At 61.7% G+C, this 16,895-nt stretch overlaps 2 protein-coding genes across 2 annotated transcripts; one reads left to right on the plus strand and one right to left on the minus strand.

Annotated features, from left to right (window-relative positions):
- Positions 1–26: 26 nt before the first annotated feature.
- On the plus strand, positions 27–3,331 carry SLC25A28 (solute carrier family 25 member 28). Its single transcript, XM_027648238.1, has 2 exons — positions 27–823; positions 2,231–3,331. The coding sequence occupies exons 1-2, from the start codon at positions 808–810 to the stop codon at positions 2,746–2,748; spliced, it is 534 nt and encodes a 177-aa protein (XP_027504039.1). The 5' UTR covers positions 27–807; the 3' UTR covers positions 2,749–3,331.
- Positions 3,332–12,236: 8,905 nt separating this feature from the next.
- NKX2-3 (NK2 homeobox 3) lies at positions 12,237–14,487 on the minus strand. Its single transcript, XM_027648179.1, has 2 exons — positions 13,994–14,487; positions 12,237–13,311 (listed from the first exon to the last, which is right to left on the minus strand). The coding sequence occupies exons 1-2, from the start codon at positions 14,334–14,336 to the stop codon at positions 12,671–12,673; spliced, it is 984 nt and encodes a 327-aa protein (XP_027503980.1). The 5' UTR covers positions 14,337–14,487; the 3' UTR covers positions 12,237–12,670.
- Positions 14,488–16,895: the final 2,408 nt, after the last annotated feature.

Here is a 16,895-nt window from a genome sequence, read left to right on the forward strand (position 1 = left end):
CGGGGGGGAGCGGGGCGGGAGCGGCAGGTGTGGCGGTCAGGAGGCTCGGTCCCGGTGCGGGGTCGGGGTGCCGTGGTTGTCCTAAAGCCCTGTGCTTTCTCCAGCCACGAGCCACAGCCGCACGGCGCCGGGCAGGGGAAGCACTGCTCCTGTGCCCGCTGGAGCTGCTGCCAGGTATCTGGCATGGAGCAGGTCGGTGGCCCTGGCCCAGGAGGATGCCGGTGGATGAGAGCTTCCTGCAGACAAGCCGGGACTGGCCGTGGCCCCGTGGGTTGGCAGTGCCAGAGCTCACCTCAGGAGTGCCACGTGGGTTTGGAGCCTGTCTCGCCATGGTGCCTGTTCTGTCTCAAGGAGCTGCCACAGTAGGGAGAGCATGGGGCTGAGGGGAGAGCAGGGCACATTCTACCCTTGGCAGGCACGTAGCAGAGTGCTATGTTGGGCTGCTCCTGCACGGGACATGGGGACACCATCCTAAGGGCCCCTGCCATCTGGTGGCATTGTCCTGTCCCTCAAGGAGTGGACCCAAGGAGTCCCAGTCAGCCCACGGGACTTGACAGCCTGTCACAACCCTCTGCCTCTCCTGATCTCTCTCCGGGTGGGAACCACTGAGGACCAGCCTGCCTTTTGGAGGGGAGATGGAGGCTGCTTTCAGATCTCACCCTCTTTCAAGGGCCTCCTGTACTTTGGCAGGGGACTTGGGGCTGTGGTGGAGCCCCGGGGTCCCTCACCTTTCCCCCCCTCACATGTGGCAGTTCTTGTTTTGCAGGTGCAGCCGGGTGTGTAGCAACGTTGCTCCACGATGCAGCCATGAACCCTGCTGAAGGTAACAATGGTCCTGGCCTGCCAGGGAGGGGAGGAGCAGGGTCTTCTTGAGCCTCTGGGGTCCCCTCAGTGGCATGGAAGGTGCTCCTGTTGCTTTCCTGACTGCAAGGATCCTTTAGGGTCACGTGGGCCCTCTTAGGGATGCTGGTGGCTGCCTGTTATGGACAGGGTAGATAGAAGAGATTAACTTGGAAGTGCAGCACACCCCAGCTTAGGAGGAGCTTGGAGGGAATGGGCCTTTCACCTAGGAGTTTGGCTGGGGACTGTTACCCGGAACAGGGAAGAAGTCAAGAGAGATGTGATCTGCACTGCTAAAGTCATTCCAAGTGTGTTGAAGCTGGGCATTGCTGTGGTGAGAACTCTGGAAGACGTGGTACAGTTGTGGGCCTGTGTTCAAGAAAAAAATTAAAAGTATGGGATACAAAAACATGCTAGAGAGGTTGGGAGAAGGGAGATCTTGTGTTGTGGAATGTCTGGAAGATGATGATTTTGTTGAGCCTGGTATGTATGAAAAAAAAAGAGTTTGCAATTTAAGTCTGTGAACGTGGTGGGAAAAGGAGGAATAATGAGGAAAGACCAGTCATGAAGGTATTTTTTCCTCTTAAAATTGGAGAGCTTGTGACAGTTCAGGCTCTAGCTGATGTGGGCCCAGCAAGGCTCGTGCCTGCCCACTGCATGGCTGGGACTCGAGGAGCAGGCAGCTGCTTGGCTAGACTGTTGTCATTCCTTCCCTGGAGCTTCTCGTCATGACTGTAGTAGTTTATAGTCACATCATTTTTATTTCCCTGTGGTCATGTTGAGACAGGGGGAGACAGGAGAGGGGCGGGCTCCGCTCTAGGGTTCCCTGTCCTGCTCTTGGATGTTGGGGGGTTTGGCATCTGAATTTTGCCCTGGAGTGGCAGCGTTTCGACAATGGCTGCAAACAGTTCCTGGCTGGTGAGCTCTGTGATGGTTATTCTGGGCTTCAGTGGGGGTGGCTGGGGAGGGACCGTATTATCCAGATCAAGAGCTGTCTGGAATATAAAGGGAGTGAATGCAGAGCAGGTTCTTCAGACGGCGTGGTAGTTTTGCTGCCATGGATGAGCAGTTGCTCAGGAGTGAGGCTGGATCTGGAGTGTAACTGACGGGATATCGAGATGTTCCCTGGGGCTATGGCAGGTGCAGGGTTTGAAGGTGGTGATGTCTGTCTGACAGGGAAGCTTCAGCAGATCTAAATGGCTGGAGTCCTGTCTGGGGACACCCGGCGCTGCTGGTTCGAGTTGTCTGTCATTAGCTCTTAGGCCCGCGTGACCAAACTCCAGGCATTTGGAGGGGAAGCCTGGCTTCGTGTTTACCCTTCTCTTTCCTCTTCCCCTCCATGCCTGGGTCCTGGCTGCTGCTACTGCTGGCTACCACTTTATGTCCCAAGTGGTCAAGCAGAGGATGCAGATGTACAACTCGCCTTACCAGCGTGTGATGGACTGTGTGCGGGCTGTGTGGCGCAACGAAGGGGCCGGAGCTTTCTACCGCAGCTACACCACCCAGCTCACCATGAACATCCCCTTCCAAGCCATTCACTTCATGACCTACGAGTTCTTGCAAGAGCAGCTCAACCCCCACAGACAGTACAACCCAGGCTCCCACGTGGTCTCCGGAGCCTGTGCGGGGGCTGTCGCTGCCGCTGCCACTACGCCTTTGGACGTTTGCAAAACACTGCTCAACACCCAGGAGTCCTTGGCCCTGAGCTCCAACATCAGCGGACACATCACAGGCATGGCTAATGCCTTCAGGACGGTGTACCAAGTGGGCGGTGTGACCGCCTACTTCAGAGGGGTCCAGGCCAGAGTCATTTATCAGATGCCCTCGACAGCGATTGCCTGGTCCGTGTATGAGTTCTTCAAATACATCCTCACCAAGCGCCAGGAGGAGCGTCGGGCTGGGAAGTGAGCAAGAGCCAAATGCTGTTCCAGACCTGCCTCACATCCCCCTCCTGGTTTGTCTTCTGACCCCTCTCCCTTTCAGTTTGGTTTGTGTTGAAGAGAGGGGGCAGTGAAGCCCTTTGGGGTTTAGCAATGCCGTTTTTCCCCTGTGACTGTTGCAGCTCTGCTCAGGCTGCACAGCTTGCTCTCTCCCAGGGTCCTCCACGACACCCTGCTGGGAGCTGCAGCCCAGGTCACATTCCCTCGCACTTTGGTGGAGCTGTGCTCCTGTCCTTCCCTTAACCACAATGTCTCACACAAAGCTCACCCCTCTTCGGAGGGGAAGGTGAATGTCCTGCCCGGCTTCTGGCAGGGCCAAGCTGAGCTCGCAGTCGCCAAGGAGGAGGTGATGGCGGATGCTGGGGCTTTGTCTGGCCTTTGGCTGAAGCAAAGTGTAAGCCTTGGCCGTTGTCTTGTAGCACGCACACGTGATGCTGACTGCCGCAGTGGTGGTGGTGGTGGGTGAGGGGGAGGATGGCACTTGAGGAGGGAGCCTGTAGGTTTGTTTTTGTTCCTGCTCTTGACACCTCCAATAAAAACAGTTCTGCTCTGTCCTCATGTCCCATTCTTACTCCGGCATGGCCCAGCTCCTGGCACTGTGGCTTTCTGACTGTGCCTGGGGCTGAGCTCTTTTGATGAATGCCAAAGCAGGGAGGGAAGTGGGGTTTAGAGGTGGTGGTGGGAGAAGGGGATCTGCCTGGCCCAGTCACCCTGGCAGCATGCAGGGATGAGGGTGTTGCCCATCCCGTTTGGCTCATGATCCATCACCTCCTGCTGAGAAGGAGCAGGAGAAGCTGAGGGAGAAGCTGAGGTTTATGCTCCTCAGCCAGGTAGTCCCACACCCTCAGTCTGAATAGGAGTCCTCAGGATGCTTCCAAACTGCTCCGAATGGAGCTGGTGGCAGGAGGGTCCTGAGTTGTGTGTGTCAGGAACGGCACGGGAATTTGGTGCTGAGTGATGGTGGAGGGTTTTCTGCACCTCATATAGGAGATTGAGGGCTTGGCAGCACTTTTGCCCACTCATTTTGAGTAATTAAACTAGTTTGATGCTTGATGAGCATCTTAAAATTCTATCAGCACACTTGCTCAAAGTGCTAGTATTTTTTCCAATCTAATGGTAATTAGAAGAATAACTTGGTTTTCTAACGTGTTGTTAGTTGTCTTGATACTAATTTATTTTAGGGTCCCACCCAACTCTGGAGCTGTGAGCTATCCTCACTGTGTTGTGTGCCGAGCATTAAAGCATTGCCCCATTGTGCTGACCTGCCCAGGGCAGAGCTCTGGGTTTCTTGAACAGGGTGCTCGTGGGTGATGCCTGACTCTCCCAAGGTGCATGCAGGAGTGGCATGTGTCACCCAGTGCCATGCCCAGAATAACTCCCTGGAGGAAATGCATTCACAGTCATGGTATGTGCAGCTGGTGGGTGTCCGGGTTGGCTTAGACCTACCTGCTCCAGAGGGTCTGCTGGCCTGGCCTGCACATAGGGCTGCTGGAGTGGGCTATGGTGAGGACAAAGAGGGGTTTTCTGCAGCTAGAAAAGCTCCTGGATGAGCAAGGGGGATGCACAGCCCTCAGGGCCATTGGGCTCTGTCACTGCTGGGGGACTGGAGGGCAGGGACCCCTGCACTGCAGGGCTGGATGTTGGCACCCTGCCCAAGCCCCAGCCCAGCACAGGATCCACCTTTCCCTTACACATCCCTCATGCCCTGGTTCCTGAAGGTGGTGAGAAAAGCTGAGTGACCTCCTGTGGGATTTTGGATGGCTGCCTGGCAAGTCTGGATGCCCCTGGCACAGAGCAGCCACAAGCACTGTTCTGCAGCCCTGCTCCACCTGGGCCGTGTGCTGTGCCCATCCTCTGCTCCCTGGCATGGGCTGTAGGCTCTGATCCCTGTTTTTTCTGCACAAGCAGAAGAATGAGAAACTCCTTAAAGACACAAAATCCACTGGAGGTTAAGAATTTCAAATTTTCCCACCATTTCAGGAGCTGGGGCTTTAAAGAAATAGTCTGAGTATTACAAGATTTTGCAGCCCTGCGTCTCCTCCACCCAAGAGTGAGAAACAGAGATGGCTGGGAGAGACCAGGGCAGGATTAGCTGGGTGGGCAGGGCATGAGACAGGACTTTGCAGAAGATGGGTATGACTAGTCTCTGCCAGGATGCATCTCTCTGCCCAGGAGCTGAAAGCTGTTGGCAGCAGAGCTGCAGCTTTGCCTTGAGCCTTCACCATGCACTGGGGCAATGACAAACCCCGTGGAGGGAAAGGCATAAATGGGCTGGGGCTAGAGGAAGATTCACACTATTAAATCCATCAGCTGCTGGAAGAGGCTCTATAAATGTCAGTGGGTAAAGGCATGATTGAAAGTGTCTCCAGGAAACATCCTGCCCACAGAAGTGCTGGGGGAGGGAGTGAGACCCCCAGGAATGGGGAGATAAATCAGCACAGCACAGAGATGCTGCAATGTGAGTCATTGGCCTTAAGCAGTCCCCTGGCAGGGGCATGGCCTTTCTGGTCTCCTGGCACTTTGCCAGCTTATCCAGCAGCATCTGGGTGAAACTCAGTGCAGGCAGCAGCAGCCCTGCAGGGAATGGGACTGACTGTGATGGATTTGGCCTGCAGGGAGAGCAGAGCTGCCATGGGAATTCCCAGATATCCCTTGGGCTAGGCCACAATAGACAGGAAAAATCCCCTCTCCTGTCTCCCATCCTCTGAACGGAACCTCTGCCACAGACCCCTGGCCGTGGCAGCATGCAGCTGATCCCTGGCTCTGCCAGCGTGGGGATATTCCCTTGCCTCATGGCCTGGTTCCTCTGGCACCTTTCACATGATGAGATGCCTGGAGATAACGGAGCTATTGGCTGGTTCAGCTATGGCCGCTGCCTTTCCAAGGCCTGATAATACCTTGGTGTAGCTGTGCTGCTCTGGGGCTGTCCTATGGCCTCTTAGGTATTTGGCTGCACTTCAAGAGAGATCCCTCCTACAGCCTCTTCTGAGTAAAGAGACTATTTTTGGCTTTCCAGCAAGGAAGCTATGCTCAGCCCGGCAGAGTTTTGGAGACAATCCCTTTTCCTTTCACTTCCCTGCAGGATCCCCAGCCACATCCACCGTGGGCAGGGATGTGCTGCCTTGCCTTCCTGTGTCCAACTGCCCTTTGAACCCTGTCCTGCCACTGGTGTTGGTGTCGGGTGAGTCCTGCAGCCCCCAAGCAGGCAGAGCCTGGCAGCTCTGCTGGCCTGGCCCTGCTCTGGGTGAGAGATCCGGGACTGCCGCAGCTGTGCTGTGGCACAAGTCCAAACTATTTCAGGCAGCCTGAGGTTACAGTGCCAGGAGCAGCTCAGGAGCCCCTGGCTGCCTCCCTGGGGTAACTGGAGATGACTGCACTCCTGCAGGTTAAGGGCAGAGCTGGGGTGAGGAAAGCTGGGGAGGGTTCATCTTCCCCAGAGAAGGAAGGGGATATCCTTCCAGTGTGTCTGCCTCGTACTTTCAGCTGGGGGCCAGTGGGCTCCTGAGCTGCTCCTGTCTTGAAGACCCCACACAGGGCACTGGGGTCCCAGCCCTCAGTCCTTTTGCCAGCCCAGTTCGGGAGCAGGTGGGGGCAAAGGCACTGCCCTGTCAAACCACAGCCCTGCCCTGTCTCTGCTGGCACCCTGGACTGCCTGGAGCTTTCCTGCCCCCCATCCCCTCTGCACTGTATGCCTGACAGCTCTGTTCAGTGGGAAGACATGGCTGGAGCTCATGGAGAGCAGAGAGGTGGGCTCTCAACCCACCCTGGCTCTGGGATTCCTCAGGACTCTTGTCAAACCCCAATAAAGTTGTACAAGTTCTCATGACCTCATGGCCTTACAGCAGTGGTAAATGTGAGCGCTGGGGCTCCCTGGAAACAGAGCAGATATTGCCTCTGGTGGGCCTGGGAAACCCTCCTCTGACCCACATTGCTGCTCGGGTTAAACTGTGGAGAGACAACTCCTGGCTGAGCTGGTCCCAGCCTGCCTGGCTCACTTCAAGCATGGCCTGAAAGGCTATTTCCCTTTCTAGGCAGGGAATATAGCCTCAAAGGTAAAGCTGAAGCTGAAAGCCTGCTTTCTTGGCTGTAAAGAACCAGTAGAGGAATCAATCCCCTAGGCTGGAATGGCTCTTGACATGTCTGTTTTGATGGGGAGATATTGGTAATACCCATACTTAGTGCAGGGTTATGTGTTGAAGTCCTCCAACAAGGGGCTGCAAAGTGGCCCTGGGAAGATACTGCCTGAATGAAGCTGGGGTGTGAGAAGATGGCATGTCGTGCTGGGAAGGTGACAGAGGTGGGAGAAGAGCTGCTCCTGGGCTAGATGAGGGTGGCAGCAAGGGTTACTCTCCCAAGTGTCTTCACATGGGTGAGGACAGCAGGGACAGCTCAGGCATGCTGTGACACTACAGCCTGCTCTGGGATCATTCTCAAAAGCAGCTGAAGCAAAGGCTGTTCCAGGAGACTGTGGGAGGGGGCTCTGGCCTTAACCTCCTTGACCCAACATGCCTCCAGATATTGCACTGGTGGCCAGCATTAGCCCCAGAGAAACCCTGCAATGCGCCCCAGGACACTATGGCATTTGGACTGACATAAGAGCCTCCTGGCAGGGCACAGACCAACCATGCCTGTCATGGCTAGGTGCGTGCCAGGAGAAATGCAAATCCAAGCAGCCTTCCTCTCTGCCCTTGGCACCTTTGGGTGCCCATTAGACCTGAGCAGTTTGGAGCCTGGAGCATTGCCAGGGGCTATAAAAAAAGTAGGGAATTGGGCCAAAACTGGGCTGTGTCTTCATGTGGGACACAGCTCCCTCTGGTGAGGACACAGCTGTGACAGGCACCAGGTGCTGGACGCCACAGCCATCATATGGTCAAGAACTTTCAGAACATTAGCTGGAAGCTGTGGGCAATGCCAGGGCATCAGAAGGTTTAGAGGGGCTCCTGGCACTAGGTGAATTGCACCACTTTGGGACAGAGAAGATAATAAGAGCTGGAAATTTGCTGGGTCTCTCACAGAGACACACTGGGTGCTTGTGCTCAGCACAAAAGAACACAGTGCAAAGCATTGCTCCCTGGAAAGGGGCCTGCATGGTGGCTAGAGGCTGGCAGGGGACACCAGCCTTGTCTCCAGCTCTCCCACTGCACCCATGCAGTAGGGGCAGGTGGGTGCTTGCCTTTGCTGAGTGTACAGGCCCCGGTGGTGCTGCCGGGTGCAGCAGTGCTCCTGTGCGGATCTGGAGACTCTCAGCTCCTGCTGGGCGCTGCCGTGGGGAGACACCCACACAACCAGCCCAGCATTCACGATGTCCAGTCTGTCCCACTGCTGTTCCCAGCGGGGAGGCGAGACCCTACCTGGATGCTCTGCAGCCCTCCAAGCCTTGCAGGGGGACTCGGGCACGCCAAACCGAGCCAGCATAAGCCGCGGAGCCCCCGCGGCACGAGGTGGCGAGGACAGAGGGGTGCCTGTCGCTCCCTGTCCCCTGCCGCTGGCCGATAGATGGCGGTGGCGTATCTCGCTTGGGGACAGGCCCCGGGAGCAGTTGTCCCTGCTGGTAGCCCAGGGGACCTGAAGATTCCAGGCAGCACTTCGGGACCCCGCTGGCCCCGGCACCGCCCGCCTGCAGCAGCCTTGGGCGCGGAGAAGGGTCGTCCCTGGGGAAATGCCTGTGGGTTTTACTGCCTAGGCGGGGGATGGTGGCATGATGCAGCCGGGAAGGGCTCTGGCAGGCCACAAGGGCAGCTCTGACCTTCAGCAGCACTCTGCTCTGAAGGGGACAAAGATGCAGGCCCCCTCTCTGGAGGGATCATTTGGATCCCTTGTGGGATTAGAGTGGATCCCTCGTGGGATACCTGGATCTCTCATGGCAGCACTGTGCCCAGTCTCACCGCTGCAGGGAGAAGGAATGGCTAAAACATGCGAGTACCATCACCCCACTTAGTCAGGTGTAGTTACCTTGTAATGCAGTGACTCATCCAAGGAAGGGAGGTAGGTCCCTGGCCCTCGTGCTGGCAGAGAAGTAGTGTGAGAAAGCCTCTCTGGAGGCTCCATAGCACAGGTACAGTATTTTAATTTAATTACCTGATCCATGGCTGGCCACAGCCTTCTTGGCACTGGAGAGTGCTTGTGTGACAACATCATATTGCCATTGGCAGGAGGAGCTTCCAGCATCTCTGAGACCTCTTAGCTCTGCAGAGCCCTGGTGGCCAAGCAGCCTTGGCAGCTCCCAGCTCAAGGCATGGAGTGGCTGCAGTGGGAAGCTCTGCAGAGCAGGAGCTGCCACTCCAAAATCATCCAAAATAGAGGGGCAAGAGCTGGGCACCACCCCAGCACACAGCTGGGTCCCCAGGTTCCCATGCCCAAGGCATCAGGAGGTGGCTGTGTCCAGGTTGAAGTAGATGGGACCAGAACTCAGCGAGGTCTGCCCAGGTCCGTGGGCAGCCTGGCCAGCCTCTCTGGGAGCATCCATCTCCCTCTGTGCCCAGGTGAGCTCCTTGCTGATGGCAACGAGTGGTGAAGAGAGAAGGATGAAGGATATGAGGGGGAGGGATGACCTCAGCAGCAGGGAAGGAAAAATGGAAAAAGATGACAGGAAGGAGAGGAAACCAGAGCGTATCTGTGGTGCTGCGGAAGGAACAGCACTGCTCCTGTGTGATCCTGAGCATGATGGAAAGGCCTCAGAAAACCAGGCAGAACTGGGGTTTGGATCAAGCCTCCCCAGGAACCACTGGACAGAGACAAGTTCTGCTCATGGGCTCCTCCTTGGCCAGGAAACTTGAATGAAAAACACAACTGGAGCCTGTGCACAGAGTGAGTCTGAGGCTTGGGAGTTAAAGCCTAGCTACCCCAAGAGTCCCTCCTTTCCTTTAAGTTAGTGCACTGTCTTAGAAACCTCATCCCTCTTGGAAATCAATTGGCAACTTCCATCTTGATTCCCAAACAGCAGTAAACCCCCCGATCAACAAGGAAGAAATACACACCCTCTGCCCCTTGGTCATGGTCCTCCCCATCTCTCCCTCCCTGAAGTCCCTCTGCTATGCCACCATCACAGGATGGGGTCATGCTGAAGGGATTTCCACTAGGGATTTCCACCAGGGATTTCCTGGTGCCTCTCACCCCACGAGCAGCATCCCACTTTGCCCCAGCGTGTGGGGCACATTACAGGCGGGCATTGCCTCCAGCACAGCCACGCAGCAACTTCCCTCCACTGTGTCTCCCCTCCCTGGGCAGCCTGTCCAATCTGTGATCTCCCACCATCTCCCTCCCACCGGCCTCCACCAGCTGTTCCTCCTCTTTGGAGCGCTTCGTTTCTGCCACCCTACTCCAGGTCCTCCAGTACCGTTGGCTCTTTGTGCCACTTCGTACTCCCCATCAGCTCAGGGGCTCTGGGTGAGGCTCTGCAGAGGGGTCCCTCCCACTAAGCCCTTGCCCTTCCCCCAGTCTGAGCTGGTGGGACAGCTGGGATCTGTCCCAGGAATGGGGCTCGCTATGGTGGACATCTAGAAACTTCCACTGCCATGCCACATCAGCCTGCAGTCAGGCCTCCCAGCATCCCCCAGCTGGGCACCGTTCCAGCTCTGCACAGGGAGAACGGGACCAGGGTTGTGACCAGGCACAAGTGGAGTGAGCACAGTACTGACCTCACAGCTATGGCAATGCTGGATACTGTTGGTGCTGGATAATGCTGGTACTGCCCAGCATCGCCTCTTGCTACATGACTGTGGGGTACCTGTGTGCCCCTTCCCTTTGCCTAACTGCCCATACTCTAGAGACTGTGACTATACACATGGGCAGCATGTCCCACACCAGGGCTCTGGTCTCATCCTGAGCCTCTGCGTGCTGCTGAGATGCACTGGATTTCTAACCAGCTGCCAAATACTTTGAGATGATGTGTTAAGCTGGGAACTCCTCTCCAACACCCCGATTTTGGAGGAGCTTCTATTGTGGTTGCAGTTCCTCCGACTTGCACACCAAGGCATGAACTCACACGGGTCCCTTATCTTTATAGACAACAGTCTGGCAGAACATGGAGGAAAATGCAACTCCTTCCTATGGCAGAGACAAATCTCCTCAGCCTGACTGCTGCTGCAAAGAGAGCGCATTACCTTTGTTCTTGGCTATCCTGTTTCTACCCACGAGACCACAAGGCCCTAACCACTCATCTCCTAAAGCCAAGAGTGGGGCCTGGGCTTCCTCTCCTGTGACACCTTACTGCCATCCAGCAAACAATCAGCTGGGCGTGCCGCATCCTCTCCCAGCGCCGGCCCCGTGGAGCCTGCCGGCCTCGGGGTGGCTCGTGGGACAGCTGGGTGCAGTGCCGAGACAGGCTCCGGGGCCTGCTGGTTGCCCACTCTGTCCCTGCAGTGCTGCACTGGAAAGAATTTCTCCGGTTCCCCTCAAACAGCGAACCCCAAGGGTGCACGTCCAGATTGAATGGTGGGAATGTGCAGCGTAAACCCGGGTTTAGTAGCGTGAACCGTCGTTACCTGCAGCTTCTGCGAGGCAGCCTGGTCCTCTGCTCGTGGCAGAGAGACTGTCACACAACACACAGGGGGAGGTCAAGGGGACGTCACGGTGGGCAGCTCTGGGTAACAGGGGTAGCATATTGAGCCCCGGGTCTGCAATCGTGCTGGCCGCTTCAAGAAGGCTCCGCTGGAAACACCTCTGGAGATCCAGTGTCGCTGCCGGGCAGATGTGCGGCACGGCACGGGAGAGCTCCCGGCGCCCCTGGTCCCCGCTGCCGCCCGCGGTGAGCCAGACGGGGCTCTGCGGGTGTCCGGCCCTCCCCAACGGCCTCCGGCCCCGGCGGCGGGGCTCGGTGGGACCCGCCCGGCACAGGCGGAGCCGCAGCCGCGGGGCCGCGACCGCCCCGAGAGCGCCGCGGCAGCGGCGACGGGACGGGCCGGCTCGGGACGGGGCTGGCGGGTGGGGGACCCCGCGGCCGGTCCCGCGGGGCTCGGGGGCCTCGGCCGCCCCCTCCCCCTGCAATCGAGCGAAATGGCTGAACATGTAGCAATAATGCCCCGGCATTCAGACTGCCCGGCCCGGCCGGCCCTAATCAGCGGCCCGCGGACCCCCCTCCTCTTCCCCTGCGCTCCCAGAAAGGGGAACAAAACCTAGCACGTTTCTGCAGCCCCCGCGCATAAAGCGCCGGGCCTGGGCCTCAGTGGGGGGCAAAGCGGCCCGTCAATCTCGGCGCCGGGGCCCCTTTGTCCCTCGCCTCCCTGCCACACCTTTTGTTCCCGAATCCAATAAGCGCCTATTCCCGCTACCTTCCTCGGCGGCTCCTTTCAGCGCCGGCCCGGCGGCCACAATGGGCCAGGCTCTGAGCTGCGCGGCCCCATTCAGCGCCCTTGGCACGCTCACAAGCCGGTCTGGCCGCCCTGCCCCGTGGGCACGACGCGGCGACCGTCCCGCCACCGGGCACCGACTGGTGGGCGAAGGAGGATCGGGTGGCGAATATTGCACCTGGTTTATTGACTGACTGGGCGAGCTGGCGCTGGCAGTGACCGATACAAAGTAGATAGAGGGACCGCGGCACCACCGGGCCCCGCCGTCGGCTTTTTTTACAAGCAAAGCTGCTCCGCTAGCGCGGCACGATCGGCTCCGGCCCGCCCGGCTCGGCCGTCAGTCCGTCCGTCCCGGCGGCTCCGCGGCGCGGCAGCGTTTCGCTGCGGGCTCGGGAGGACCCGTCCTGCCGCGCCGCTCCGCTCCGTCCGTCGCCGGCCCCGCACCGATGCCCGCGGGAGTGCCGGGGTGCCGCTGCGCCGTCCCGCCGCCGCCTCCGGTCCAAGGCGCGCGGCGCGCAGCCGGGCTGCGGTGCGGGTGATAACGGGGCCCCGGAGCCGCTAGGCCGTCCTGTCGGTCCGCTCCCGACCCTCAGTGCGTGCGGGCTACCAGGCCCGAATGCCCTGCAGTGCGCCCTGGCCGCAGGACGGCCCCGCCGCCGCCTGGTGCAGCGGCTGGCCGCCGCCGCTGAAGCCCCCCAGGCCGCCCACGTTCACGAAGGGGCCGGCGGCCGCCGCCGGGCTGCAGGCGGCTTGCATGGAGGCGCCGCCGGTGCCCGCCGGGTAGGTGCAGCCGTAGCCGGGGTTGTAGGAGGCGGCGTTGCCGTAGCCGTAGGCGGGGAAGCCATTGTAGGAGTAGGGCCCGTTGTACGCCGAGCTGTAGCCCTGCGACCCACCGAGGCACGGCTTGCCGTCGCGGACCAGCACGGGCACGGCCACCCTGCGCGGCGGCGGCGGGGCCGCGGGGCCGCCCAGCTCCAGCGACTTGTCCTGGCGCTGCCGCTTGCACTTGTAGCGCCGGTTCTGGAACCAGATCTTCACCTGCGTGGAGGTGAGCTTCAGGCTGCTGGCCAGGTGCTCCCGCTCGGGCGCTGACAGGTAACGCTGCTGCTTGAACCGACGCTCCAGCTCGAAAACCTGAGCCTGAGAGAAGAGGACGCGCGGCTTCCTCCGGCTCCGCTGCTTCGGCCTCTCTGCCTCCTCCGTCTTCTCCGTCGCGTCCAGCGGCTTCTTCAGGACGCAGCTCTCTGCACGGGGGAGCACAGGTCACGACTGCGCCAGGGACGCCGGGCGCTCGCTGCTCCCGCCGGGACCCACCCGCAGGCGAGAGCTCCGCGCCGCGCCCCGGCCGACCCCGAGCCGCTACGCGCCCGTCGGGGCACCGCCGAGCGAGCGAAGAGGCAGTCCTGGGACCGGTCGCCTCCGGCACTGCCTGCGTTTGCCAGGGCCCGATTTGGGCGGCAGGGCCGGGCACGTCCCCTCCGGGGCGGCTGCCACGTTACTGCTACGGCACCTCGAGGTGAGCCCCGGGGACACGCCGCGCACGGCGCCGGGCACCTGCTCCGCCACCGGGCCCCGCCGCGCGGGTGCGCGTTGGGCCTAACCCGCCCCGGTCCTCCCTCTCCACTACCAAAGCTGCGGGGCGCGGGCCTGATCCGGCAGCTACAGATCGGGGCCTTGCGGAGGCTCTTCCCGCGGTGGCACTACCCAGGGAGGTGGCGACCCAGGCGCGGAGGAGGGCGGTGGCAGCCCCGCGACGGGCCGGTCCCGGCTCGACACGGCCCGGGGACGTGGACCGATCTGCAGCGCCAGGACCGGGGCTTCGCGGTGCGATGCCCAGAGAGTTGGGAATTCACCACGGCGACCTAGCGCGGGCCTGTCCCGGTGGGGCGGTGCAGTGTGGGGGAGCGCGGCGGAGCCGATACTCACTTGGGTCACGGACCGCGGGGTCCAGCTCTTCTCCCGGGCCGGGAGCCTCGCAGGAGCCACGCAGCACAGCGTGAACGTAGTTGTCGGCGGAGATCCGCGCGTCCGCCTGGCTACCGGGCGCTGCCATAGGGCTCAGGTAGGAGAGCTTCTCCTCCTCCTCTTCCTCCTCGCCGTCGGAGAAGCGGGCGCCGTCGGCGGCCGCCAGCAGGCAGGCGGCGGGGTGGAAGTGGTGCTCCAGGTGGTGCGGGAGCTGGGCCCCATAGTGTGGGTCCTGCTGCTGCTCCAGGTTGAGGATGTCTTTGACAGAGAAAGGTGTGGAGGTGACGGGGCTCGGTAACATCATCGGGGCAGCGCAAGCGGCCAGGCAGTCCCGCGGGCCCGGCAGCGATCGGGAGGCTGCTCGGCGGGGAGCGCCGCTCCCGGTGCGGGGGGAGCAGGCAGCGCCGAGAGACGAGGGGCCGCGCCTGCTGCTGTCTAAGTTGCCTCCATTAGCTCGGCGCTGGGGGTCTGCGTTTTGTTACAGCTTCTGCAGGGACAGCCAAGGGCTCGGGAGCCTCCTCTGCCCCGGGCCGGCACGTCACGGCAAGGAGGGGCCGGGGGCGGCCTCGCCATTGGAGGGAGGGGGAGGCAGAGCCGGCCCCCTGCCCGGCTCCGGCCGCCCGGCCAGAAATAGCAATGTATTAAGGCTGCGCTCGGGGAGGTTGCTTCCCCGCAGAGCGCCCCGCCGGCCCGGCACCCGCCCGGCGGGCGCGGGGACGGTGCGTCGGGGTCGGGGTTCCCGCAGAGAGCCGCGGCCGCCGCCGCCGCGCCCCCCAGTGCTAAGCACGTGTAGGTAGGTAGGGACCCCCGCCCCGGCGCGCCCCGCTGGCCCCTGCTCGCACACGGTTCGGGCCGGTGCCGGGAAGGGCCGACCTCTCCGGCCCACCAGCACGGCCGCCCGCCTGGCCCCGCAAGTGCGTCCCGCCGCTCAGGATGCGGCGCGAAGGCGAGGTTCGCCTCTGCCGCCCCGCACTCCTTCCGGAGCCGGCGGCGACCCCGCCGTCCCGGACGGACCGTAGCCTTGCGACGTACACGTAGCCGACCCACTCCGCATTTCCCCGTGCCCCCGCAGACCCTCCGGCGACCGGCCAACCTGCAGGCCGCCCCAGCTCTCCGCGGCCGGTGCGACACCCGTTCGCACAGGGCAAAGTGCGCTTCGCCGCCGCCGGCGGATCGGGCCCCGCAGCCGCCAGGCCCAGTCGGGGCGGACCGGGCCGAGCCGGGCGGGCAGCCTGAGGCCGCAGTAATGTGGATCTGGGTGGGAAGAGCGATACCGCGTTCTTCGGTATTTCCTTTCGTTGTTTTTCGTTTTCTTTCGTTTCGTTTCACTTTCTTTCGTTTCTCCCTCCGGTAGTGAGCGGCAAGCGGCTCCGCGGAGCCATCTCGCCCCTGTGCCGACGGGTGACGCACCGAATGAGCTTGCCGAGCTCCTCCGCACTGCGGGTCCCCCGGCCGCAGGGCTGGGCCGGGCACCGGCCGAGCCCCGCGGTGCGGGGTGTTGCGGCCCCTCGGCGCTCTCCGCGGCCTCCGGTGCCCTCCAAGGGCTCCGGGGTGCCGCGGCGCGGGGAGCGGGCGCATCGAAGGAGGGGCAGGGAGTCCCTGGTGAGATTTTTCGTTTTGATTAAAATCCTGCCGCCCCGCAGGGCTCGGATCGGCGCCGAGGGGAGGTCACCGGAGCCGGGCGCGTACGCCGGGCAGGTGAGTGTCCCGGCGCCGCGGCTTCGCGGGGCCTTCCCGGGAGCTTCCCTTGTGTTGTTATCGTCCGGCAGCTCTGCCGTTTACCGGCTCTGTCGGTGCCCTCCTTTCTTCGTCTTCCCGCACACCCATTTACTGGTGGCGCAGTCCGGGACGGGAGCCCGAGTCTTGCACCCTTCGCCGCAGCTCGTGCGCTACCAGTCCCGCGGCGGAGCCCGTTCCCGTTCCCCCGGCGGAGCCCGTTCCCGTTCCCCCGGCGCAGTGAACCGTTCCCCCCGCGCCGCTTCAGATCTCTCGCCGTAAATCATGGCGATTCAGTTTCTTCTCGCCGTTCCCCGCCCGCTCCCGGTACAGGACGCTCTCCTCCTGCCCGGACGGTGGACGGGGAAGGGCGTTCGCAGTAACCAGGCCTGACCGGGGCTCCACTCTGCCTCATGCCGCCGGTGCGCGGAGAAGCCCGGCGCTGACTCGCTGCCGGGGCCCCGAAAACAATTAGTAACAATTAGCTCCTTATCGGTGTTACACATCCGCCACCGTCCCGGACCGCTCCCGCCAGCCTCGGGGCCCGGCGGCCGCGCGGCGAGGGCAGGGCTCTGCACGGCGCCGCTCTCCCCGGGAGCCCAGCGGCGGGGAGAGCAGCGTCAGGGTCCGGTGCCCTCGGTGCTGGCGGCATTAAGGACTGCCGGCGGGCCACAGTGGATGTCCGCCTGGCCGGCCGTCTGCGGGAGAAGCAGCCTCTGTGCCGAGGGCGCGGCCCCGGCCGGCTCTGGCTCGCCTGGCGCCATCACCCTTCCCACCCGCAGCCGAATCCCGGACAAGGGATCGCCAGGCCGATCGCCAGGCGCGGCCTGCGGGCTCCAGGAGCCCGACCCGGGCAGAAACGACGCTTCTGGACGTCTCCCCGGCGGTGCGAGCGGTTCTCACGCTGGGACCCGCTCATTTGTGCCGCCGCCGGCCACACGGACTGCTCGAAGAACCCAGGCCCCGCGGAAGGAGCAAGCTGCGGCCGGGCCCCGACAGGCCTGGGAGCACCCCGTGTTACCCCGGCCTTTCCTGCGGCCGCCTCATCACCCGCCGGTGCTCCCGGTGCGGTAACCGAGCCAGCGCCTTCCCGCCATGCCAGCCAGCATCCCCCCTTTGGTGGAGAGGGGTCGGCAGCGAGTTCTTA

This window comes from Corapipo altera, unplaced genomic scaffold, assembly GCF_003945725.1.
Source record: "Corapipo altera isolate COAL_440 unplaced genomic scaffold, ASM394572v1 56, whole genome shotgun sequence".
Taxonomy (NCBI): domain Eukaryota; kingdom Metazoa; phylum Chordata; class Aves; order Passeriformes; family Pipridae; genus Corapipo; species Corapipo altera.

What these genes read in the sequence shown, in the direction of transcription:
- NKX2-3 (XM_027648179.1), bottom strand. Translation starts at nt 14,336, where the DNA reads ATGATGTTACCGAGCCCCGTCACCTCCACACCTTTCTCTGTCAAAGAC. An exon ending in CCCCGCGGTCCGTGACCCAA is followed by an intron (nt 13,312 to 13,993) that starts GTGAGTATCGGC and finishes TCCCCCGTGCAG; the next exon opens with AGAGCTGCGTCCTGAAGAAG.